This window comes from Gymnogyps californianus, chromosome 13 (assembly GCF_018139145.2).
Source record: "Gymnogyps californianus isolate 813 chromosome 13, ASM1813914v2, whole genome shotgun sequence".
NCBI classification, from domain to species: domain Eukaryota; kingdom Metazoa; phylum Chordata; class Aves; order Accipitriformes; family Cathartidae; genus Gymnogyps; species Gymnogyps californianus.
In genome coordinates this window covers 22,996,921-23,022,338 of record NC_059483.1, presented here as the reverse complement: position 1 = coordinate 23,022,338, position 25,418 = coordinate 22,996,921, and the positions used below count along the sequence as shown (strand labels likewise).

Genomic DNA, 25,418 nt, shown 5'->3' with positions numbered 1-25,418 from the left:
CTGACCCCCTAGAAGGCAAAGCCTGGTTAAGCAATTAATGTATTGAGTGCCAGACAAATATTATCATCATTTTATCTGCTTGTGCCAGTACCGCTCAGTGGGCGTTATTTAAATTTTGCTAGCAGCTCAAGCACTGCTAAAAATAAATTCATTTGCTTATAGACTTCTTTGACAACAGCTGAATAAAACCATATTATCATATATTGAACAGAAGGCACAAAGCCAAATAAGCGCTCGTGCTGGGCTTGTGTAGCCAGGGCGGGGCGCCAGGCCTGGCTCCTGTGGGAAGCTTCTAGAAGCTTCCCCGGCTCCAGCCCGGACCCGCCTCTGGCCAGGGCCGAGCCAATCAGCGACGGTGGGTGTGCCTCTGGGATAGCGTCTTTAAGAAGGGGAAAAGACTCCTCAGGAGAGAAAGATGGAGCAGGAAGAAGGGGAAGAGCTACAGTAAAAAAAGAGGAGGAGGAGGAGGAGATGATGGCAGAAGAGGAGCTCCAGTGAGGAGAGGAGTGGGATGTGAGAGACAACCATGCAGACCCCGAGGTCAGTGAAAGAAGGCGAGGGCGGAGGTGCGGGGGAGCAGAGATTCCCCTGCAGCCCGTGGTGAGAGGGCAGGCTGTGCCCCTGCAGCCCAGGGAGGTTAATGGCGGAGCAGAGACTCCCCTGGAGGACCTCATGCTGGAGCAGGTGGCTGGGCCCGGAGAAGGCCGTGACTCTGTGGTAAAGCCCACGCTGGAGCAGTCTGTGGAGGACTGCAGCCCGTGGGAAGGACTTGAGTTGGAGAAACTCATGGAGGGCTGACCCCCGTGAGAGGGACCCCCCGCTGGGGCAGGGGCAGAGTGTGAGGAGCCCTCCCCCTGAGGAGGAAGGAGCGGCAGAGACAACGTGGGACGAACTGACCGCAGCCCCCATTCCCGCCCCCGGCGCCGCTGAGGGGGAGGAGGCAGAGGAATCGGGAGCGAAGCTGAGCCCGGGAAGAAGGGAGGGGTGGGGGAAGGTGTGTTTTTAAGGTACGGTTCTACTTGTCATCATCCTACTCTGGTTTGGTTGTTAACAAATTAAATTGGCTTATTTTTCCCCAAAGTCGAGTCCGTTTTGCCTGGGACCATAAGTGGTGAGTGATCCCTCCCTGCCCTTGTCTCGACTCACAAGCCTTTTGCTGTATTTTCTCCTCCCCATCCCGCCGGGGGGAGCAGTGAGCGAGCGGTTGCGTGGTGCTTTGCTGCCGGCTGGGCCTAAACCACGACAGCACTGTCTTTGAACGTGGCTAAAACTTGCTGTTATATGGCTGAGATTGGTTATACACCTCCTCTTTTCCCCTCCAACCCCCATTTTGTTTCCTTTGAAAACTTTTTCGTGCCGGTGTGCTTTTACCTAAATATAGTTTGTTAGTTTGCAGAGTAAACAGCAGGTCCTGTTTTGCATTAATGGTGCACATTGCAGAGCAAAAAGAGACTAAAAAGTGGCAGCAAAGGAACTGTTAAAGACAATACTTGGGGCTGGAAATACAGGGCAGAGGCCTTGAATGCATGTCCACAAATGAAAAGAAAGGAGGTTGAGCATGCAGGAATGGAGGCACAGTCAGGCTTTGTTGCAGTAAGCTTTGAAAAGTTAAGTAATGGTCTAGAGGTCACCTGGACTTTCCGGCAGTAGGGGAGCAGTGAGAATCTTCACGTTATTTCAGCACAGCAAGCAGGGGCAAAAGGAGGTGAAGAAAGATAGCGAGGAGGACAAATGACGTCTGTTGTGATATTTTCAGTTGTGTGATACTAAGGTTTAAATGTCCTGGAGCTGCAGAGCTCTGGAATGAATGCTTCTTTTAAGCAGTGAAAATGCTGAGATGAAATGTATTGGCAGTAAAAATAATACTGAGAATGTCACTATGGGAATAGTCTTATTTGCTGTATAAACTGGGCTTCTGTATCTCTCTATATAAGGAGTATATAGAAAAGGTGGAAAGTTACTGCACAAGCTGAGCCGACTGTGCATTTACTTCTCAATCCTGCCATGTGCTCACTATTCCAAAGGAACAAACAAGAATGCAAGTCACAGTCCTAGCGGGAACTAGGGCTTGGATCCTCTGAGCTAAATAATTGTAGCTGTAGTAGGGCAGATGGACCCATATCGACGTGCATCAACTGGATAAGATAATGCTTAATGAAGTCCTGGTGTCCCCCTGTTCTTCAAAGGACTTATTTTGGGGGGTGGGGCTGTGTGTAAAAGGTTCCAAATGTTTTTTAGCAGGAAGAACTAACCTCAAAGGTACAGAACCGTGACCGTGCTTTCACTTAAGGTAGTATGCTACCAAAAATCAGGACTGAAATATATTACTGTGAACAATGACACAAAATGTGATTTAGTTTTGTAATGCTGTGAGGATTTAAAAACACGAACAACCAAAACAACACCAAACCCCCCAATAACAACAGAACCTCTAAAGACTCATTGGTTGTCACTAGGTCAGTATGAGCTGTTGGAGAGTGCTTTGATCAAAAGAAAAAAAGTACAATGTATCAATGTCAAGAGGCAGTTGAAAATACCAGACAGTGAACTGAGGGAAAACCGGGTAAAGCTGATAGTATGGGGATCTCTCAGGGAGTGCTTGAGTAACACTTATGGAGGATAAAGAAGGTATTTGAAGTAATGCTTCTAAAAGCTGAATGGATTAGTTGTTAAACCTCTCCCTGAAAGTTGTAATCATACCGAAATTTGCATTTGGGGGACTGATTTTAAGAAAGAAAAAAACACCCCACAAACCATGCCAAACACCAGTGTGTGTCCCCAAAACAAACACACACCACCACCACCACAAACAAAAACCCCAAAACAAACAAAAACCCCAAACCCCAAAAATCAAACAAAAAAACCCCACCAAAAAACATGTAAGGTGTTTTTCAGAAGATAAGAACTAGGCTATGTTGCTCCATCCAGTGCCAAAACAATTTCAAGAAATTGTAACCTCAGGATTATCTAAGGAAGGGCGTTTCGTATTGGGGATGGCTCAGTCAATAACCACTGCAGGTTTTAGGACAGATGGAATCTGACTAATAGCAAGAAAACCATTAGCTCTAAGTGCAGCCATTATAATTGAAACTGAGGCCTCCAGGCATCTAAAAAGAAGCCAAGAATCCTGTCTGTGGGATTTTTCTCTTAGAGTAGGGCATTTTTTAAACTTCTGCATGCAAAGACTTAATAGTTACAAATTACAGTGCTTCTAAAGATTTAACTGAGTAGATGAGATTGAACAACTTTAAGACTTAAATTCCATTCTTTATGCGTTCTGTCTAATGATTTACAGTACTAGAATATATGCTTGTTTTTGTCTTCGTCTTTTCAGGTTTTCTAATTTAGTCTTAACTGGAGAAAAGGGTTCTATCAATGGCAACAAAAGTCAGGTTGCAGTTGGTATACCCGTGTGGCCACTGAAATCAGGTTGACCTCAGGGGCAGATTAACATGGTTAGTTAGCAAAGAATGATTGGGACTTAAACATCTACCAAAAATGATCGGGAAAGTCAAACGGCTCCTGTCTTCAGTGGTGACATGTCTTTTCCCAGTGAAAGCCATATCGGGTCCACTGAGAGCAAGTTTTGTGTCTCCGAATGTTTCAGGTTGTCTTCATATTTGGCATCATCCCAAATACTGCCAGTGTAGGCTGTGAGGTAAATCCAGAGGTTAAGTATGTTACGGCTTTAATACTTTTCTTGCATCTTAGTGTGAAATCTAGTTTGTGCTCTAAAAGCACCATTTTACTTTTCTAGAAGATAACTTTGCCATTTTAATGACAAATCACTCAGACTTCTCATAATCTGTGTGTGGAATTTAATGTGCAGATGCCCTTTTTGAAATAAGACTTAAGTGTAGTTTACACTGAAAATTTTATCCATAAAGTCCTTTGATTTACATTGCATAGGGAGGTTCAGATGCTGGATTTTGATTTGTAATTATTGTTGGATTAATGACTGAATGAATTCCTGGGATGGGAGGTTGACACCAACTATGTCCCCATAAGTTTTATAGTTTGTTCTTTCTCCTTATAGAAGAAACATAGTGAGATCTTATCTTATAGGAAAGAGAAGTGTAGAGATGCAATGGCCTCCAAAGCCTGAGGATTAAAGACATAAATTCCACATGTAGAAAATTGCTCATTCGTGTTGAAGGCTTCTTGGCTGCTCGCTCTAACTCTAGTCCACATGTATGTCTAAAATACATTTTGACAACAACCCTCTGCAGACAGATCATTTTATTAAGGAAAATAGAAATACTTGATACAAATGAAAGATGAAGCTTGATTTGACCATTTTCTAAATGTTTATGGCTGATGATTGCATGTTTAGAGGCTAAATTGATGATAAAGTGTTCTGCTATAGATATTTTCATATTCTGAAAAGCATTTAGCTGCCATTAGAGGCAAGGACCTCTATAGGGGAGTATTTTAATTGGAGCCATGACTGTTGAAAAGCCATACTTGCATCTTAACTGTTATTTTAAATGTAAGATAAAAGGATGCACTCCTTAGTTAAACTCCGATTTTAAAGAGATTTTTCTTTCTTCATAAGGCCTTACCTGTAAATGGAAGAGCAATCAGAAATAATCCTGCCTAGTGGCTTGCCACTTATGATCACTCTTAAGCTAGAATAATGCCTTCTGTAGATATATGTGATACAGAGGAACACCATTAGAGCGAGCAGCCAAGAAGCCTTCAACATGAATGAGCAATTTTCTACACGTGGAATTTATGTCTTCAGTCCTCAGGCTTTGGAGGCCATTACATCTCTACACTTCTCTTTCATATAAGACAAGATCTCACTATGTTTCTTCTATAAGGAGAAAGAACAAACAATGAACAAGAGTTTATTATAAACAATAACAATTTGTAGTTATAGAGTTAGTTAGCTCTAACTAAATGAGTTTTGATTGTGAAGTTACTGGTTCCTGAGCTGTGGTAGGGATAGACAAGACTGCAGGTCAGAGGTGGAATAGTAAGTGGTTTGAAAAGTTTCAGCTGGGGGGGGGGAGGAATTGGCTCATTTGTGAAATGATTAATAAGAATGAGATGTTTTTCAAACAGAATCGAAGCAGATGCACCATTTAAATTTTTGTAATATTAATTGTTTTCTTATAAGCAATTACAAATTACAAACAATTGAACAGTAAGGGGGAGGGGGAAATGAAAACAAATAAAATGGTTTGAGAAATCATAAACCCAAGATATTTTAATCAGTTATGTCTTCAGATTCAAGTCTTTATTCCGATGCTGACTTTAAGAGCACCCCCTGCTTATCAAAGCAAAATATTTACTTCCCTTCCATATGGCACTTTGGCAATATTCTTACTTAGATCATAAATTGGCTTCACTGCAGATTCTAATTGCTTGATCTCATGAGACAGGTATTGGTGCTGGACTTCATGTAAAGAAAGTGGAAACTGCAGAGCCTTTTTAGCACAGTGATGCATTGGTCTGGAGGCATTAATTTCACAAAACCCTTACTGCTACCTGCTGCAGGGAAGGATAATAGTAAACTTTTGTTTACAAAGCTTTTTTTCTCTGTGTTCTGCTTGGCTGTATTTTCTATTCCACAGATCATTTTCTGTCCTACTCTGTAGGACACACAAAGGGATTGCATTCTGAATGAGCCTGTCTGTGAGGAGTGTAACTGGCTAGAAATGCTGGTGCTTTTGTGACATATGCCAGGCTTCTTGGGGGGTATGTGAGAGAGGGTGCTTTTTAACTTATCCTCCAGCTTAATTGCTTCCCCTTCCAGAGATGGACAGCAAACACTTCGGACGTAAAAATATTTCTCAATTGCTTTGTGTTTAGACCACTGCTGCTACAGTCTGCACACAGCTGTATTAATGTGTTCCCTGAAAGGAAGAAATTGCACCTCCCTTCCTTTCCCCCAGGTAACACAGACAGTTGTGTGCGGAGGATAACAATATTTCTCCAGTTAGCTAGAAGTGCCCTGAGGTAGTTGCATCTGTATGCTGAGTTTTATGTGTATTTAACAGTTTTTGTTAAATATTCAGGTATGGAAGGCTGTTCCAGGCTATCCAGGTGGTGGTATGATGTTGCGTCTGCCCAGTGTGGGTCTTTATTTGCATGCTGGAGGAAGCATGTTCCTCTGCGTCTCACTGAGCAGACAGATGGTATCTGTAACCTTGATGTAAAGCACACAGCACAGACTGTGGAGAGGGTTGCTTTTTGTGAAAACACGTGGGGCTTTGTATCCTGTCCATTGCTTCAAACTATTTTCAGGCATTAAGGGAAAAGAGAACCCAGGTTACTGAAAAATGCATCCTAGATGAACAAGGTGAGTGTGGAGAGGATACGTTCAGCCCAGCTGCTAGCTAGCCTGAAGCTCAGTAGCATATGCAACAGAGTGATGGCTGGGCGATGAAATCAAGCTGATCTTTTTACGAACCTCTCATCAGAGATTGCTGAGAGTTTGGAATAGACATTTTTTGGACAGTAGTGGCTGTAGACAGTCCAGGAATAGATATAACAAGCTCTTTATGGGGACTGTATGCCAGTAGCTGCACTTCCATGGTATTTATCATAGAATATAGTAAGTTATATATGGGAGATCAAAATTGCTGCTTCTCAGGGATTGAGAGACATGTCTGCTGGGGTTTAACAGTTTAGCTTTAAAAGACAAAAATGGCATCTACTATCTAAGGAAGTGGCTGTTTGAAGTGTTCCTGTCCAGGCTCGCGCTTAGAATTGATTTTCTTAACGGGGTTACTAGAAGTGTCTGTGTGTAACACCTTTGTAAAGGACTAAAGAGGTTTTGGTAGTCACTGCCACATGAGTAATGCATTCCAAGAGCTGGAATGGAAGGATGCTTCTTAGGATGGAGGTCTTCTCCACAAGTATGAGTGCATGCAGGCAGACACTTGAAGACTGCACATAGTAGATCTGTATAAAAAAAAAACGGGCATCTGCAGTCTTATACTCACTGACTTAAGATAGCTAAAAACTAAGTTACTTTCTTTAATAGGAGTTAGAGAAAACATAGGACAAAAAGAATGTGATTAGTTATGCTCTTTGTGAAATAGTGTGCTGTTTCAGTGAACATTGTTAATTGGCGGTTGTAGGTCTGATACCCAGTCAGTTTGGTAAACTTACCAAATAGGTCCTTTTTAAGCAGTCAGTCCTATGTTGTGCTTTAATGCAGAAGTCTTTCTGGTTATACCTCCTTCTTCCCTAGCACAATAGAATTTGTTGCACTGCTTTGTATCAGTGTACTTGGGGAGAATTGCCATAACCTGGTAATTCTCTGTGTGCAAGTAAGTACCCTGGGTTGGTCATAGAGCAACAGTTCCAGCAGCGTAACTGGCAATTATCTGCTTTGTTGCTATGGTATACAATAGGAATTGGGCACCTGCTGTCTTTTTTTTTTTTTTTTTTTTCCTTCCCCAAAATGGTGCCTGAAAATGCTTCTTATATAACTTACATTGGATCTTGCAGCTAGTGATTCATGTGTTTACCCTTGTATTGACTTATCTTCATGATGCCATTTCATGTGGGAGATGGTGTACTTTCATGCATGATCTGCAGTGAGATCCATTAGTCTAAGTACCAGCGCAAATTTAGTTTGTATATAGTTCTGATATGAGTTTCAAGCTTTATACTGTTTGGGACTTCAATTGAAACTCCTTTTTCACTTTTGGTAATGGAGAATCACATCTAAACTCTTCCTGCTTTTCTGCACTCAAAATGTGTTTATGGGTTTTTCTGAGGGTATGAATACAGAGCATGTGTGAGCAGTGGAATGGTGCCCAGTGGACTGATGGGTATGAAGCGTTAAGAATAATGAAACAGAAAGCTTTCAATACGTTCATCATAACATGAAACCAGTATTTAAAAAGATGGAATGCTATCAAGGAATACATTTTTCCTGTGTCTTGAAGTGACCAAGAGTCCTGAGGCCTTAGCATGAGGTTGGTACCATTATAACTCACATGAAATTTCTTGGAAGTCTATGCATCCTGCAGTGAGTTTTGTTTCATTATGTTGATGAAAAGGTGTCTCCTGACTTTGACAGCAGAAGCACTGTAATAATATGAGAAACTGATGCACTGTATTGGAAAAGAGCTGCTCACTTGCTAGAGACAATACAAACAAAGGTGTACATCTAGTTAGAATATTATGAGCAAAATATAAACTGACAATAATTAAAGTGCCAATATAAATGCATTTATAAACTTCTGAGCTACAGTTCCATCAAATAATATGAAGATGTCAGCTTTTACTGATACCTCTGTTTTGTTTCTCTTCTGTAACAGAATAAACTATTCTGCTGTAAGTACTGGACTGGTATAACTATAAGCCAGTACAACTGATACATAGTAATTAGAGGTACAGTTATGCATTATTCACCTACCGCTGCCAGCACAGAGGAGTTCGAGATTCATATCTGACATGGAGTAACAGAGGAATTCATCCTTACTAGAAACTGTTTGGTTATTATGATGCAGATTATATGGTGCAAAATATGGATTTCTAGTACTAGAAATTAGAGAGGGCATTTTGGATAATTGCTCCTACCAAGTGTTGAGTTTTGGTTAAGAGCAAGAATAGAAAAGTGAAACAACTAATCTGATTTTAATTTATAGTGTTTGCTGCAGAATAGTAGAAGTGCACTCATTTTCATTTTTGGTTATATACAATGAAACTTGTATATTAAAAAATGCTTCAAGATTACACATATCTCTGAAACACTCACACTCATCTTTTAGGTAAGAGCATCCTATGGCTTTGGGGCAAAGGTTTTTCCTAAGGCTTTCACTGAACCTAGCCATGATGTGCCTTTCCTGGGGGGGTTCCCTGATGATATTTTCTGCTAACTGCATTGGAAAGACAAACACATGCAGTTTTTAACTTTTCCAGTGGAAGAAATGGAGGTGGACCTAAGTGACTGCTAGTCCTAGTACAGCATACCAGGGAGTGCTTCCTGCCTTGTAGGCTGTGATCCCACTATCAAAAAGTGGAGGGAGCCAGACTTCAAACCTACCAACTATGTGAATGACTTGCATTTTACTGTAGTGCAGTTTTGTTCCATCACCCATTTTAGTTTCACTTAAAAGGATTTCTCAGACATGCTTGTTAATGGGGTAGCAGTATTAGTCTGAAGGATTTCAGGCAGCAGTTGTAAAGACTATGTAAAATGCTTGAGGGGAAGTGTTACAGCTCTCAGTCCTCCTATAATTGACAAAAGCGAAATATCTCATAAGTGTTGACCCTGTGCTATCTTTCAGACTGACTTGGTGGTCTGGGCTGCGGGAGTCTCTTCATTACAGACCCTATCCAAACTGATTGAGGTAATAGTTTCCTTGCCAGTCTGGTGTGATCCAGGCTGGTTAGTACGCAGCCTCCCTAGAACTTCTAGAGAGCACGAGCTGTCCGGGAGCTGGCATGGCTGGGGGCTGATAGCCCCCATGAACAGGACGTGCATCCCAAATAGTATGTCCTTTCACACAGGCTACAGGGCAGAGATGAATAAATGCTGATTCCTGTCATTACAGGTCTGAGTCAGCTTTGAATTGGTGACTTCGGCTGCTTCTTTGTCATGACCAGTTTGGGTTTGTAGGCTTGGGGGGAAGTTGGGAGTGTACAAGAATTGCTGGGTTATCTTTAGGTTGCTCACTCTTTGTAAGAGGTACAACTCTCCCCTTTCCCTACCTGTAAACTCTGTATGCTTCAAGGAGTTACTGTAATAGCCAAAGACTTCTGAGATGAGGGATGCTGCAGACTAGGAATCTACTGCTGTTGAGATATAGTGTTATATTTCTAAATGTATGCAATAAAAACATCACAAGGATTATTGGGCCCATCATTTCTGTGGTATTGAAGCAGCTGTGATATTAGCTGCTGTGCCTTTGCAGTACCAGATTTTGCTGTCTTTTCTCACATATGTCCATGGGCTAGTGTTACATGTGTGTTTCAGCAGCAGGCAGGAGAGGTTTGTAAGCTGATCACTCCATAGTTTCCTTCTGGGTCAACTGCTGGATCAAAGCAAAACTGGGATGATGCATGTACAGAGGAGAGAGGTAGCAGCCAAGGTGAGCAGTTCCTAGCCTCAAGCTGAACTACACCTTCTCTGGGATGAAGCATTTGAGCCAGGTGCTGGCTTTCTGATCAAGTGAGATCAGTGTGAGAAAGTAGTGGAGAGGGAAGACTTCAGCAGAAGCCACTGGAGTCCTGCTGGTGTGTTCAGGAGCATTGCTACTCACAATGGTATTGCAGATCTACTTTTAGTGCTGGTTTTTGGATAGTGCTGATTACTGCTATCCATCTCATGTTCAATTCCTATAGGCTTTAGGGCGGAAGAGATGGATGTGGAGATGCCATAACAACTTCAGTCGTCTTGCATTAAGAAATTCCTCTGGCAATATGTCTGGTCATTATGTGGGAGGTGAAGCAATGATGGCAGACAAAGATGTGGTGCCAGGTTTGAAGGCTGTTTGTTACATGCCAGTCCTTAAGTTTGCTGCATATCGCTAGGTCAAATGCTTCATGTTCACTAAAATCAAACTTCACATCTTTCTATTCTATTACGTAAATACTTGTTCTGATTTGTGACATTGAAACACTTCTAGCCATTTAAGTTTAAAAAAAGAAAATCACATCGGTGACGAGTGGGTCTCTTTCTGTTATTCTTTTCAAGGAAAAACTTCTGTATGCTTTTTCCTGTTTTCAGTATGCAGATGACTTGATTTAATAAGCATACCTCTGAAGAGTGTAGTGAAAAAATCTTGATTGGCATTGTAATAGGGAAGCTCAGTTTACACTGTTTTTTCTTTTGGCGCATTTGAGCTTACCTTTATTCTGACTTCACACATCTCTTTCCAAAGATTGCTCGTTACTAGCAGCATCTTACCTGTTCCTAACCCTAATGTGCACCATGTGTGACTTGTCAGATGTAACCTTCTGAAAGAACCTTTTTGTTCTGTAGGTTGTTAGAGGTCCTGTGCAGTAGGGTGCTGGATCAAATGGGAGTGCTATATTCAAGGTGGCCATTAGACTTTCTCATATTATTTGGAAAAGAACAAAAAGACTATTAGGATATTACTGTTCTCAAATAATCCATGAAAATAGTGGTTTTCCTACTGTGCAAGATAGTTTTTAATCTCGGTATTAAATCAAAATGCAAAGCAGTAATCGTACTTCTGTAATTGATTTATTCTTCCTATTACTACTGTGATGGGCAGGCCCAAGAACATGTTTTTGCAGTGAGTGCTCATTCCTTCATTCTGTTATGCATAGTGAGAGAATCCTGCTGAAAGAGCTACAGTTAGTGGTGAAATGAATAATTTTTCTCATCCTGAAACTTACCTTGTTAAAATGCTGCTGACTGGACAGGTCTTACTATACTTAATATTTTGTCACTTCTTTTAAGAGTCTTCAGCCCAGCAGAATTTTTCTGACCTTGTCTGACCAAAGTCTTGCAAACTGACCCATTTTTTGGAAAGGAAAATCTCCATTCCATATGTTTGTGTTACTGGACATATTGTTTTGTACATTGCTGGCAATGCACTGATGCTGATCTAGACCTACTTAGCAGGAGGGCAAGGGCACGATAGCAAGCATGCTTGCCTCTGAGCTTGGTGAGGTTTTAGATATCTGATACGACTATATGTGCAGCAAGCAAGGCCACTCTTTTCGGACTCCTGGAATAAGAGCGTTTCTTTACTTAACAGGGTATTGCACATCTGTTGTGACCCACAGGATCACGTAACATCATTCAGACACAGTAGACTAAACTAAAAATCCTAGAAAGTTCTAATAGCCTTTAGATGGGGCTGGAAGTTTCCTGGCAACATCTACCTTGTTTTGAATTGCTGCTCAGAACATACACCTATAGAAACTTTATACTGAAACATGCTAATGCCTACCTGTGATATAAGTAGTATCGTTTATATAGCCATTAATGAATTCTCCCTGAAGCTTTTTTCCTTGAAGGTAATCCGTTCATCTGCATTACAAATGCTGAAAGACTTCATGCACTACAAAAGAACAATCTGTAACAGGTGCAGTTTTCTTTCTTGAGGCAAGTTCTGTGCTCAAAGCAAGGCTTAATCAAATGCATTGATTCTAGTATTGCTCTGTAAAGATTTGGTTCAATCTTTTTCTTTTGTAAAAAATGAAATTAGAATGCCCTTTAATATGTGGTTACTGTATACTGTACCTGTAGTAGGTCTCCTAAAATAAAACTAGTTCTTGTGGCTTGCAAGAAGATGTATTTCAGATGGATTATGATTATTTAGCATGGAAGTTTGACATGCTGTTATAAACCTTGGCTTTTACCCAGTTCTTTTTATTCAGATGGGAGTGACAACTCTAAATGAGTGAGGAGATAAGACTTGGCTTACTACCACATGGGTGGGTGTGGGGCTGTGAAGCTGTATTAAAGCCCTGTCCACTTGTGGGGTTTTACAGTAAGATTTCTGTTCTACTTTTGGCTGTTTTTCTATCCTGCCATGTAAAGCAACATTTTGCATCCTGAACATGAATCTTAGCCAAATAGTTTTAAAACTGTTGTTTCTACTTTATATAGAATTTGTTTTTATAGAACCTTGCCATAACTCTACTCATTGCCCAAATAAAGTATCTGCTAAGCTTGAAATTGTTGCAGGGGTAGTTGTGCACATCAGTCTGTATAATATGCCTTAATGGTTATGACCAATATTTTATTTTGAAAATGATTACTTTCATGAGTCAGAAAGCTGGTCCTGAAGCTGCTTTTGGAAGCAGCTTTACATTGTGCTGTTTCACTTCTAAGTATAGCTTTAAGTGTAAACAACAAATCAGATGACATTAAGACTTTCTGCTTGTTTATTGTTACTTTAAGAGGGGGCAATAATGGAATTGAACATTTCCTGCTGGGGTGAGCCAGAGACTTGCTAAACTCTTTTGAGTGAGGAAAAGCCATTGAATGAGCTCTGCCTCTGAAGCTGTGCTGCTTCTGGGGTTTAAGACCCTGCTCTCACCTAAGCGAACAAGACACTTGCTGGTTGGGAATGGGAACCTCTCACATTCCCAATTGGAGTAGCCTTTCTGTCTTGTGCTTTTCTCAAAGATTTCTTCAAAATTATGATATTCCTGTAAATGGCTTTCAATTTTTATGAGCTGACAACCTCCCACCAAGAATGTTTTGTTGAAAAATTGCCAACCAACTCAGCAACTGGAAGCTAAGATACTTTGTCACTTTCCTGCTTGGTGTATTTATAGGAGGATAGTGGTGGCTGTCTCTTGGGTATGCAAAGCAAAAGATAGTAAATCATTTTGGTAACACGAATGGAGATGTTTTCTGAAATCTCCAGTTTTCACAGATGTGGACTGACAGATGGAGGGTGATGGCAGTACTTCCTTTAAACATAAACAAAAACCATTCAGGATTTTATTAGTCACTTTGTTTTGTGGTCTCCTGTAAGTCTTAAGTACTGTTTTTTTTGTTTTTCTTTGCATTTGGTTTTTGGTTCAAGGTTTGTTATGATGGTACCTGTTTCTCCTGGCCTCTGCTTGCAATGGAATTACAGTAAATACTGCTAATAGCAAAGTCATTTCTGCTTCTGTTGACTATGACAGTCTTAAGGAGGATGTGTTTTGCCATATTTCGTGCTGAGAATGAAGTTCCTGGGGTCAGGAAGAAGACAAACTTGGACTTCAATGGGGTGTGCGGGTTAACATTTAATTCTACTCAAAATGAAATATTGGAAACCAGCCAGACATGAGAGGAGAAATCTTGGAGACAGTTGCATGACATTTATCACATCACTGATAGATATATAAATGGAATATATTCTGTTTAAAATAAAGTACTGTAGCACAGAAGATATTATATATATTGTAGCCTTTTCCTCCTTTAAGGTCTACCTTAAAAGAAATAATGCAATATATTGCCAGAAATCTTTTCACATTTCTCCTTGTTTCAGCAGTGATGGTATTTCTTTTGTCTGGGTCAAAAGGAAAAAACAACTCCACAGCCCAGCACATGCTTACAGCATAAGCAGAAACATTAACTGTTGATCCAAAATCCTGGCTTTTAAAGAATGCTTAAAGAAAATCTAATGCTTTATTTCAAACTACAAGTAGTGGTTTTTTCAGCAGTGTGTTCATTTAGCCCTGCAAACCAATTACTCATTCCCTGAGTAAAATTGACCATCTCTGAATAACTCTTTGGAATTTACTCGAGTAAATCTTAGCCTTGAAAATGCAAATTTAACAGTTGCAAAATTAAGCAGCTTTTTTTACCTTTGGGGATCCTAAAAATCAAGAAGGGGATGGTGGTCCATCTTCCCTCACTGTGAGCTGTGCTGAGTTGGAAGGCGATCAGCATGGGAGAGCAATTGGCTCCAGCCTCAGTGCAGGGGGCACAACTCAGCAAAGAGCACCTTGCCGAGGCCCAGCCTTTACCTTGCAACTTTTTCTTGCCTTATTTAAAATACTTCTTGAGTTTTAGTGAGAGGAATAGTGAGTTGATGGAAAGGTGGTCTAGGATGGCGGGTTGCTGCTTCTAGTGACCCCAGACTGCTTTGAGCGCTCAGAGACATTTTCCCTGTTTAGATGGTTTTGTTATTCTAGTCAAGAGGAAAGGCAGAAAATTAAGGCGTTAAAAATCCAATTGTCTCAGCTGTATTTGAAAACTTGATGGTACAAGCAATTACATATAACATCTTTTTCAATTGTGATGTAAGGTATTTGTTCTGCAAGATATAATTTGCTGAAAACTGAGTGTGGGAAGGTGTCAGTTAAACACTTTATTCATTAATTTTTTCATTACTCATGGGGATGCATAGGTGAGTTCATTTCTCTTCCTTCGCCTGCATTCACGTAACTTTCAGGGATAAGGTCATTGCGTAGAAAAAGCTGTTTTAAAGTTACCTTTTGTCTATCAGAATACGTGTATGTATCTAAAAACCTAACAAAGTGACCAGACAGGCTTTAAAAAATGAGAAGGGAAGCAAGAGAGACTTGTGAATTAACACTATGTCAGCTTTGAATTCATGAAGCTGCAACCTGACGCTAGAATTTAGCCCTGTGCCAGTCCTTTCCTCACCTCTGTTCTGGTCTGTCTTGTACGTGTTAAAGGGTATGTATGGAGATGGTTGTCAGGCTGCTTGTATTATTAGGGCAGGGTGCCAGGATGGAAATGCAGACCACTTCAAAGTCTTGCTTGTGTTTATATGTTAAAATGTTTTGAATAAAATAAAGTAACACAGCTGGAAGTAATGCCGTTTGATATCAGATCCTGTCTTCATTAACAAGAACTGACAAAGTGTTATCTCTTAAATATTTATTTAAGAGCCCCTCTGGGTGTGGATTTGTGGGATTGTTTTTCCATTCCATGTTGTTTTATAAAATCTTTTTAATATGCAGTAAAATAAATCTTGTGATAACAGATAATGATGCCAGTAACACCCAAATTCTCAGAGCTCTTAAAAAGGTCGAGAGCATTCTTTGTATGGGTAGATACTGCGTCGAGTACACCAAATGCTACAGTAAGTTTTTATAGTGCTGAGAAATACTGTTAAATGAAAATTATTGTTCTTCCTTAAATGAAGGGCAGTGATGATTCTTCATCACCTTAAGTAAAAAGACAATTGTAACAATTTCAGAGAGTGTTTTTTGAAACACAGTTAAGCTCTACAGCAAACCTTGTGAGTTCTCACGTCTGCCGGGTGTTCCAGATGGAGGGATTGTGCAGTACAGCTTCTTACGGCATTCTTCTTTCCAGGCAGAATTTGATTCACTTTGCTTTGGGCAACAGAATTTTCCACTGTGCTAATTTCTCTTCTGTTTTTACGTATTCTGTGATGTTAGCTGTCAGGAACATCAACTGATATTCCTACTTGTTAGGTATACCTGGCCACCTTTCTGTAACCTACACTCAGTCCGCTGAATTACAGCACTCTTCCCCCTGCCCGAGTATCTCGTGGGACAAGAGGCTAAGTTTATTTTTCCTTCTTTCCTCTCAGCTTGTGCTTTTGAAATCATCTAGACTTCTTTGAGCTTGAAGAAAATAATGTTAGAGCATGTAATGAAGGGGGGAGAAAAAAACATCAATTTTTGGTACCTATTTCTACAACAGATTCTGAAAATTAGATTTTAGTACTGTTTGCTTTCTGGCATTAGACTTATGAAACTTTTACTAGCCATAACTTTTTCTACTGCCTCTAGCATAATATGCAAGTTGTCATTGGAGATGGAAGTCATTCTAATAAGAAATTGGTCTTTTTTTCAGTCAAACTAGGGAAGATTCTTTAGTTCCTAAAAAAATACCCTTGTCTCTGATTTTGAGGAGGCAACTTTGGTGCTAGCTTGTTGTCACTTAAGTGCTAGAGTTTGCAAGTTCATATTGATCACCTTTTTATTTGGGCCTCTGGTAAGGTTATGACATGGAAAGGGTGTTTTGAGGCTTTGTTTTGCTCTGGAATCTCCTGCTTTGCTTTGTATGTTTGATTCCTGTTTCTGTAGCACTGAGGCTGGATTGTTTTGGAGTGAGGAAGGAAAATAATTAGGCAAATGGTTGTATGTTTTCTTCTGAATTTTGAGTTTGTTCATGAAATGCTGGGAGTATTATGTTTCTGTTTCTTTTTGGAGGAGGAAACCTTGTCAGTATGAGTGACACTAAATTAAATTTCCTTAGTTAAAAAATATTGGGGGGAGGGGGGAGAGGCTTTGTTCCGGTTTTGATTGATAAAATTATCTCACCTTGAGAAAAATATGCCCTTTAAGAGCTTCTGTAACTTAGTATATCTTATCCCTCACTTCTGCACAATTATGAAATTCAGACAAGTGTGCGTTTTTCAGTATTTTAGATTACTTTATTTACAAACCTTAGCCCTTTCTGGGTAGTGCCTAATAAGCCTGGGGATTAGATTCCTAAATGTATTTGCCTACAACCTTTTTAGCTAAAGAGTGAAGAAAGGCTAAGGGGGAAAAAAAAAAAGGTACAAGCTAATCTGCTTCTAGAATAATGTCAGAGGCCGTTGCTTTTCACTTGCAAATATGGAACATAAGTCTTTGTTATTGCATGTTTACAGAAAGTCTTTAGAGGGTGTCAGCATATGTTTTAATATTGCAATTATTGTCTTCAACGGTTAACAGTTTTTTAACTTCTAATAGATTTATTCTAAACCTAAGTAGACTGGTTTCTTTTTTAGATGTCTTCTTAGTAGGGAAAGTACAACAAGCCTTAGAAAAACTAACTGAAATATAAAGGGAGGGAATGAATGAGAAGGTCTACCATTGTTAGACTATCTGGCTTATAAATGCTGGAAGTAATTATGTCCTAAGTATTTGTGTATTGCTTTACAGGTCTGAAGGTGAAAGTTCAAGAAGCATCAGGTATGTGTACATTGTTTTCTTTCTGTCTTGATATCTTTGTTCCTAGAAAATACTTTATTTAAAAAGCATAGCTTTATTTAAAAGCATTAAATAGAAACAGGTTTTTTAAAAATGTGGTTTTTATTGGTTGTTTAGCATGCCATTTGTATTTTGAATAATGGATCTTCTACCTTGGATAAGTTCAGTAATAGATAACATGACATTTCCTGAACGCTTCTATGTCCAATATGGTTTAAGACTCATATATTAGTTTTGATAATTGCAAATGGTTATTTATAGTTAGTTTCCAGTGTTTTCAATCAAAATGCATACTCGATAGTCATTTGTACTGCCAAAGCTGTGAGCCAGCTGCCTGCCAGTTTTTGGGGGCAGCATCTGTGTTGGGGAGAAGTCCATGTACTTGTTCAGGCTTTCTTAGTAGTCTCCTCTTTACTTGACAGCGTTGACTCATTACAGTACTCATTATGCACTTGGAAGATTCAGATAATTTAGAGAATTTAATGTAATTATCAGATGCTTTACTTTGAACTTATTCATTTAGTATTTTATACTTGTTACCTCAAGGGTATTTTTTTAAACCTACCTCTTTGAAAATGTGGCTGTGTGAGTCAAACTTGTAGAACTCGTAACAGTGCTCTAAACAGGACTGAAACTTTGAAATTATGTACTAGAATCTGAAAGCGTTCCACATCCATTAGACCATTACAACTAAGCAGATGCCTTGATTCTCAAGGAATGTGACCATTGATCAATGATAACAAGGTCCAAAATATTGGCTGTGGGTTCACCATAATGACCTGCAGCTTGTTTTGGGGATTGTCAGGACTTTGTATCTAAAGATATTGTATTTTATTTTATTTAAAAAAAAAAATCCAGGACCTTCACTTGCAGAATTAAAAATCCAGTTCTTACCCACAGGTATGCAGACTGTCCGCAAAAACAGATGAACTGCAGAATAATCAATCTGATATCAGAAAAGCAGAAGTCTGTAGGAAGTGATCAAAGATCCTCTGAAATGCTTTTTTTCTTACACAAGAAATCAAAATCAGTATGGTATTGACCTAAGTTCAAGGCTGTGCAGGGAAAGTTGGTAGGATATTTTTAGTATACAGCAGCTGAACTGGACAAAATCACAAGCTGCTGTAGTGAAGATTGTAGTAAGATGCCTGTGCTTTATTCCTTGGGTTTTTTTAACTCCTAGTAGGGTTGCCAGTATGCTGACAAGCTGTGGAAGGACTAATGCTGATCAGCTATCGCAAACTAAAAATAAGTCCACTGGCGTGTGAATTTGCAGAACTATAGTTGAGGTCACATTTCATCTTATAATAGTCATTCTTGTTTTGACCTGCTGAGTCTCCTGTGGGATTTGGTTGCTCAAATAGGAGTGTGTGTGTGTGGCATCACTGCTGCTGATGCACTCTGGTAAGAGTCGAGTTCATCTATTAGAGACCATGTTTTGAGATAGTTGAGTAGTGTATAGGCACAGCAGAAAGCCAGTTACTTCAGATCTGGTTTGGGTGCTACCTAAAAACTAAACGTTAATAGAACTCTAGCCCTTGCTCCTAGCATGCATCTTAATGAACTGGGGTTATTTCATTGCTGGACGTGGGGGGGGATGGGTGTGTGTGTGTGTGTTATTTGACTGATAGGCTAAGGGACTGGGCTGCAAGACTGATGGAATAATGTTAGTATGTCTTGCCAGATAAATTCCACACCTTAAAGTAAGGGTCTGCTCAGACTTGGTGCATCTATAGAAGCTGGCAATACTACACGGGGCATATTTCTCCTGTGTAGAGGCTTCAGGGTTGTGATGGTGAAAAACATCATGTGTTCTCTACAGAAACCTGCAGGCAATCAGCATGAGTCTTGGAGCACTGATAAAATGTTCTGTTTTGAGGCTGTTCAGTGGATTAATTCTGTTATTCAGCATGAATTTGAGTTACTCCAAGACAGTTCCAGACTTATGATAGCCTAAAATTAGGCTAACAGATGAATGCAGTAGCAGGCAACTCAAGCAGAAGGCAGAGCCATACTCCTCCTGAAATGCTCTTTCAGTCCAACTCTTCCATCCTCCCTCTTAAACTGTGTTTCTTCAGAGCAGGGGTGAAGTGTCACTGAGGATGTGCTTTTATGTTTCTGCCTGCATAAAATCCTGGTCAGCTTTTGTCTTGTCTTGGGCAAAAGCTCACTTAGCTCTTTATCTATGTCTAGGTAGCTTCTTTACATTGTGGTTAATTTGCTTCGTACTGGCTTCCTTTATTTCTGGCACATGAAGACGAAATGTAATCATCTCAAATGAAATGATAAGGTCAGTCTAGGGGATAGTGCTTGAACTCTGAAGAGAAGAAATCATCATTCCTGCTCACAAATATATCAGCAAAATACCAGCAAATCAGTGTGCTGACCATACTATGCCAGTGTCTTCTGCCAAATTGTTCAGTTGAATTCATGAAATAAAGTATAGCAAAGGAGCTGCAGGCAAGTGAGAAGCCAGGAATAAAATGTACTGTCTCAGCATTAACTGGACAGATACCATATTGAGTGAAATTAGTTAAGGGCTTATGTTTGCGGTTAATAAGCAAAAGTATTGGTTAGGATTATAGTGCTAGCATTAGCACTTAAGATAAAAGGATCACTCTAAATAAATTCTGAGATGCAACCATTTATTTTTTACCTCCTTTCTGCTAGAAGATTGTTTTGAGATCAGATGGATGATAGTTTGGCATGTATTTCTCAGTCACTAGAAACCTGTATCCTATGACAGCTTAGTGGCTTGTTACACAGAAGCAAGATCTTTCTCTCATGTTCAGTGCTACATGGGTATGAGATGAACCAGTGCAGTAATTAATTATTATCTTTGTGTTTCTAGCAGATGCAGAGAGAGAAACAGATCAGTCTGTTGAATTCAGTGTGAGTCAGAGCTGATACACTGGAGTGACATGGGCATGGACTTGTAGAGTAGGTCTTCTCTGAACCAGACTCATCCTTCGCTTTTCCCTCCTTACGTCCTGTCAAACCTGCACCACTGTCATCCTCATTAAACATTTTAATTCTTCTTGGGGGGTCTTTTTAGAATTTTTCTCTGAGCAGTAAATAGAAGAATGAGGATTCAAAAGGGCAGGCAAATACGTATATCTTGTGGGGTTTTTTTGCTGGTTTTGTCCCTGTCTTTTCCTCCACCCTTCACCATTTCCAAGCTGTGATATGCAGCTGGGTTTGACAGGCCATGGGAGTCCTGACGCCAAACACGCCTATGTGCCTGGGCTTGGGAATCCTCGGGTTCAGTTTAGTCTCTTGTGGTTGAGTGAGTGTAATCAAACTCTTGACAGAGACACTTGTTTTGGAATAGCTGGCTTTTTTCATACTGGAATGGAATATCCAATACAAGCAAAGCCCTAGAACTTTATACAGTTGCTCAGTTGCAAAAGTTATTGCCTTGGTGGATTTGTTTTTCAGTAGCTTTATAGCTTGTCATAAGGATGAAAATTTATCCAAAAGATGTTTTGGAGCACTCTGAAATGCAGTAAACACTGAATCTGACTATGCAGAGACAAGGTTGATGCAGAAAAGCAATATGATTCTAGATAATACACTGAAACAATTAAAAATCATCTTGATTTTTTTTTCCTTGGCTTTCTCATTGTGACAAAAAAATAATAAATTATCTCATTGTTTGTGCAAGCCCTTAAAGTTCTTTCTGCTTATAATATTGTTGTACTGTAATAAACTTGCATTGGTCTCCTCTTGGTGTAATGCAGTGTAATTTCCAAGCCTAGGTATTTGTTAAATCTATTAAAATTGATAAATTGCTTTGAACATTTTGCATTCTCGGATGTAATGAACATGTAGACAGTGAGCTATGAAATAGTCAGTGTGATGGTCCTTTTTAATTAGCTGTCTTTGTTCACCTATTTTCAGTAGAAAATGTAATTTGTTTTACAAGCAATTTTAATATTTATTAGTATGATCTGATAGTTACAGATAAGAATGTATATATGTAGTATAATCTATCATATCAAAGTTTGCAAGAATAGTATGTCTCAAGGTTTAGTAACTAGAAGATGTTCCTCTTACCTCTATTATGGACCTTGTGTGTGTAATGAACACAGGGCAACAGAATAGAGGATTCAAGCAGTGCATAAGGTGCAGAGGGACTCAAAAATCAGTAAGCATCTCTGACTAGCAAACCTCTAAAACCTGCCCAGAAACAATACCTCTATTCTGGCTTTCCTTCTCTTCCCATTTTTATTCTTATAAGAGATTAATAGTAGTGTGAATGGCTTAAAGATGTAAGATTTAATTAACCATTTCCCTAGGTATTCCTTTGTTGCTTTTCTGCCAGTAAAATAGGTGAGGTGAATTACATTTGAGTTGACTGTAGCTACTCAACATGACTGCTCCATGATATTTCTGGTGTAGTACTTCTGCTGCAGCTGGTGCTTTGGTCAGTTGTCAGCAGCATAGAGCACCTCTCGGACCTTGTCCCAGCAGCCATCCTCTGCAAAATACGTCTTCAGTCACACCACTGGAATTAACCTGTCCCCTTTAGGTTTTTTGTTCCTTCCCAGTCGTGTGCTTTTTAAAGGAGAAATGAAGTACAAAATAGAGTAAGCTATAAGTAACAATACTGCATAAAAGCAGAGGGTTCTCATGGCTCCTGAACTGAGAGGTGCCAAGGCAATAGCCAAAAAAGCGTGGTGTTCTGTGAATACCCACATAATTTAAGAAATATGCAAAGAAGGAGGGGAGAGCCTGAAGGTTAGTTAAAAAAGAATTAAAAAGAGGGCAGTTGAAGTACTAGCTATGGAGAAGACATCAGCTAAATTATTTAGCTGAACCAAAAGACAAGTCTCAGTCTGTAGTTCTTCTCAGCATGTAAATAGATGGAGGACATGGAAAGTTTTGTGTCTGTTGAGGATCATGCAGAAAGACTAATTTCTTGTAAAGGTGTACATTGGATTAAGTGGAAAAGTAATTGTCTAATTTACTTTCGAACAGGAAGGCATTGTAGAATATCAGCCTCATTCTGTGCTGTGTGGGGAGTGGGAGGAATGGCTGTTAAACAGACCTTGGCAAACTTCAGTAATTGAGCCAGAGAGAAAGTCTAGCAGGAAGTAAAGTTTTGGGGTTTTTTTTGTTTTGTTTTACCCCAGTAAAATCTACTTTAGCTATGTGACTCAGCCTCCTCTCTGATAACCTGCAAAGTACAGGTTTTGGGGAATTACAGACAGATAGACTTGTAAAACTAATTTTCAAGTTCAAATGTAGTGCTTTGCAATCTAAATGACTCAGTGACTACATGTAGAGGGCCTTTTCTGGCTGGTTTTAATCATTCCATAAAGACTTTTCTGCAGTTTCATAACCAATCCTTAAAATGTGCAAAATCACCATTTGTTACTAATTTAAAAAAAAACCAAAAAAAAGTTCCTCCAGTAGATTTCTACATAAATGTCAGGCTGACCCTGTACAGTAGAGTGGGATATGATGAGTTTCTTGATGTTAATTTAAATTAGTTTTATTACTGCTAACAGAAATAAAATAGATGGAAACAGCTTCTAGTAGCTGAGATGGCTGTGGAGTTGCCAGTGGCTTTAAAATTACAAAGCCTTAATCTGAATTTCAGAATGAAAGGACAGTAATACGTTCATCAAATTGTCAGAACTGTTTCTGTGTCATCTTTAATAGTTAACTTTACACTCACGATGTTAAAAAGAAGATATATATTTTTTCCTAAAAATAGTATGAAACATCTACTTTTACAGAGTAAATGAGTGAAAACTAAAAGAAAAAAGTGAAATAAGATTGGGACTACATATTCATATTTCTTCTTAAAAATCTGTCATCCTGTGCAACTTGGAATCACGTGAAAAGTGTGCTGTAACATCTATGATTTTCCAGGAGTAGGAGACGGTATTGATATAAAAGTCTTTGTACAGAGTGCTCAAATCAGCACTCCATTTGTGGTTTCAGGGCTTGCTCCCTGAACAATACGGGCGATTCATCCTTTTTACCACACACCATATGCTCTCTGTCTATATATACTTAACAAATATTTTGTAATTGAGTGACTTTATTGGGATAACTACTTTCATTCATCCCTTCATGCTTCAGTTTTGGACTGTGAGTTATTAGATTAAGTACAGCAGATACTTGTCTGTGTAATCCAACACTACTAAGGACGGAAATCTGACACAGCAATCTTCTTGAAGAAAAGATGGTTGTGAATAGAGAGTAACACAGCATTGCCAGCTCTTTTCAGTGATTAGGGCCCAAGTCCCAGGAACACTGCACAGGCAGAAGAGCTTCATGCTGAAATGATAACTGATAGAGGAGGATACCAGTGAGGCGAGGTGCCTGAACCGCAGGGTCAATGACACGGCAATGAGCACATTTTCTGACTTCAGTCCCAATGTCTTTCCCATGAGACTTAAGCTGCATCCCTGCATTTAATTCTGCATTTCAACCACACTTTGGGAAGTTGATGATATTTAAAACAACAGAATGTTAAATTCTAGCTTTCGATAAAATTATAATAGTAATGAAGGCTAGAGATGCAAGCACTAGTGTATAAGCATTCTTAAAAGGTGAGTAATATTTTCTGAGTAGATCTTCTCTTTAGTAACACACGTCTTGTTAACATCTTAGAATTAGATTAAGCTGCTATTAATAAACAAATGTAATTGTTTTTTCCAGATATTCTTGGAGCTGGTGAAAACAAATCAGCCCTATATTATGTGTTTCTGAAATCTTGTGCCAGCATTCCTGTTTATATGCAACTAGAATGTCTGTTCTGCCCTTTTGACTGCTAGAGGAATACATGCTTATCTATAAGAGTTAATACCAGACTGGATTTATTTTCCCCCCAGACTTTTTATTAGGGTTATGCCTTAGAAATTGTTTTATGAAATGATATGTGAAGGATTAGCAAGGCTTACTAAAATCAATAATTGGTAAATCCAAAGTGCTCAGCAGGGTTCTCATAACTTGTTTCTGCCAAGCTCTAGTGTTGCTTAGAACTTGTCTGTAAAAGGCTCTTCAGGCTTGTTAATCATTTAACTTTTTAACTACTTATAAATCTGGCAGTTAATTGCAAGACCTTGCTCAGCTGCATAGCAAGATCAATGTTGTCTTGTACTGTTACCTGTTTGACCACTCAGAACTTAATTTGTAACTGGGAGAGGAACTGGAAGGAAAAAAAAATTCAAAAAAAGCTAGTAAAACCAATGTAGTCCACTGTCAAACTGTGGTAGATGTTTGCATGATAGTAAAAATAGGTCAACTCTGAATTATGCATACTAAACACCATTCACCATTTTGCCATTGGGGAAAGTTCTATTGAAATGAATTGATAGTAAAATTAAATATGTATTGTGGAGTGCTATGTGATGTGTATGGGATGTGAATGCCTTTACAATACGAAGTGAATGTAAATTGTATTAATGGTGAAAGGGTTCATGATTAAACAGGAATTTTTGCTCTCTTCCCTGTTGCTTCAGTAATGCTTGTCTCTGTAAGACATGGTAAGAAGGCAACAAGTTGTGTGTCAAGGAGAGTAATTTTCTTAGACGTTGCTCTTTCTCTGCACAACCACTTTAACGTCAGTGGCGCGGGCTGGTGGTTGATGGCAGTCTTTCCCCATCAGCCTTCTGAGGAAAGTCACGAGTTTCTTTGACAGGGGAAATGGACAAATGGAGGTTTGGATTGTGTTTGCAAGACACTTGCCAAGTTGGAAGAGGAGAAGGTGATACTGCTTCATGCAGCCAGGTTAGCTAGAGTTTTGCATCCCTGTTTTTAGTGCACTAATATATCTGAAACCACCATGTGGCCTACACCCTCTACCCTGCTGCTCTTGGTATACTGTGAGCTGATTTCATCAGAGATTTTGAATGGTTACAGAGAGCAGAACGTGGCCATATATATGCTTTAGTTGACAGGGAGTTGTTATTTGAGCTCTGTGATATAGTTGTCATAAATTTTTCACGTTGTGTTCTTTTTACTCTTAACTAGAATGAACTCACAGTAGCAAAGCTTTTTTCCTCAAGTGTAATTGCGTTCAGTATAACAAAATAACT

At 39.4% G+C, this 25,418-nt stretch overlaps 1 protein-coding gene across 7 annotated transcripts in view; it reads left to right on the top strand.

Moving 5' to 3' along the window:
* The window catches only part of IQSEC1 (IQ motif and Sec7 domain ArfGEF 1), a 355,484-nt gene that overhangs the window by 59,545 nt on the left and 270,521 nt on the right, over positions 1–25,418 (top strand). For 5 of the 7 annotated variants that reach the window (XM_050904509.1, XM_050904508.1, XM_050904506.1 and 2 more), the window contains exon 2: positions 17,317–17,346. The exons of 1 other annotated variant lie outside the window; for it this stretch is intronic. In XM_050904509.1, the coding sequence (XP_050760466.1) occupies positions 17,317–17,346 (30 nt within the window). Of the gene's footprint in view, positions 1–9,586; positions 9,608–17,316; positions 17,347–25,418 lie in introns of all 7 variants that reach the window. One more of the 7 variants, XM_050904510.1, reaches the window with a different exon arrangement.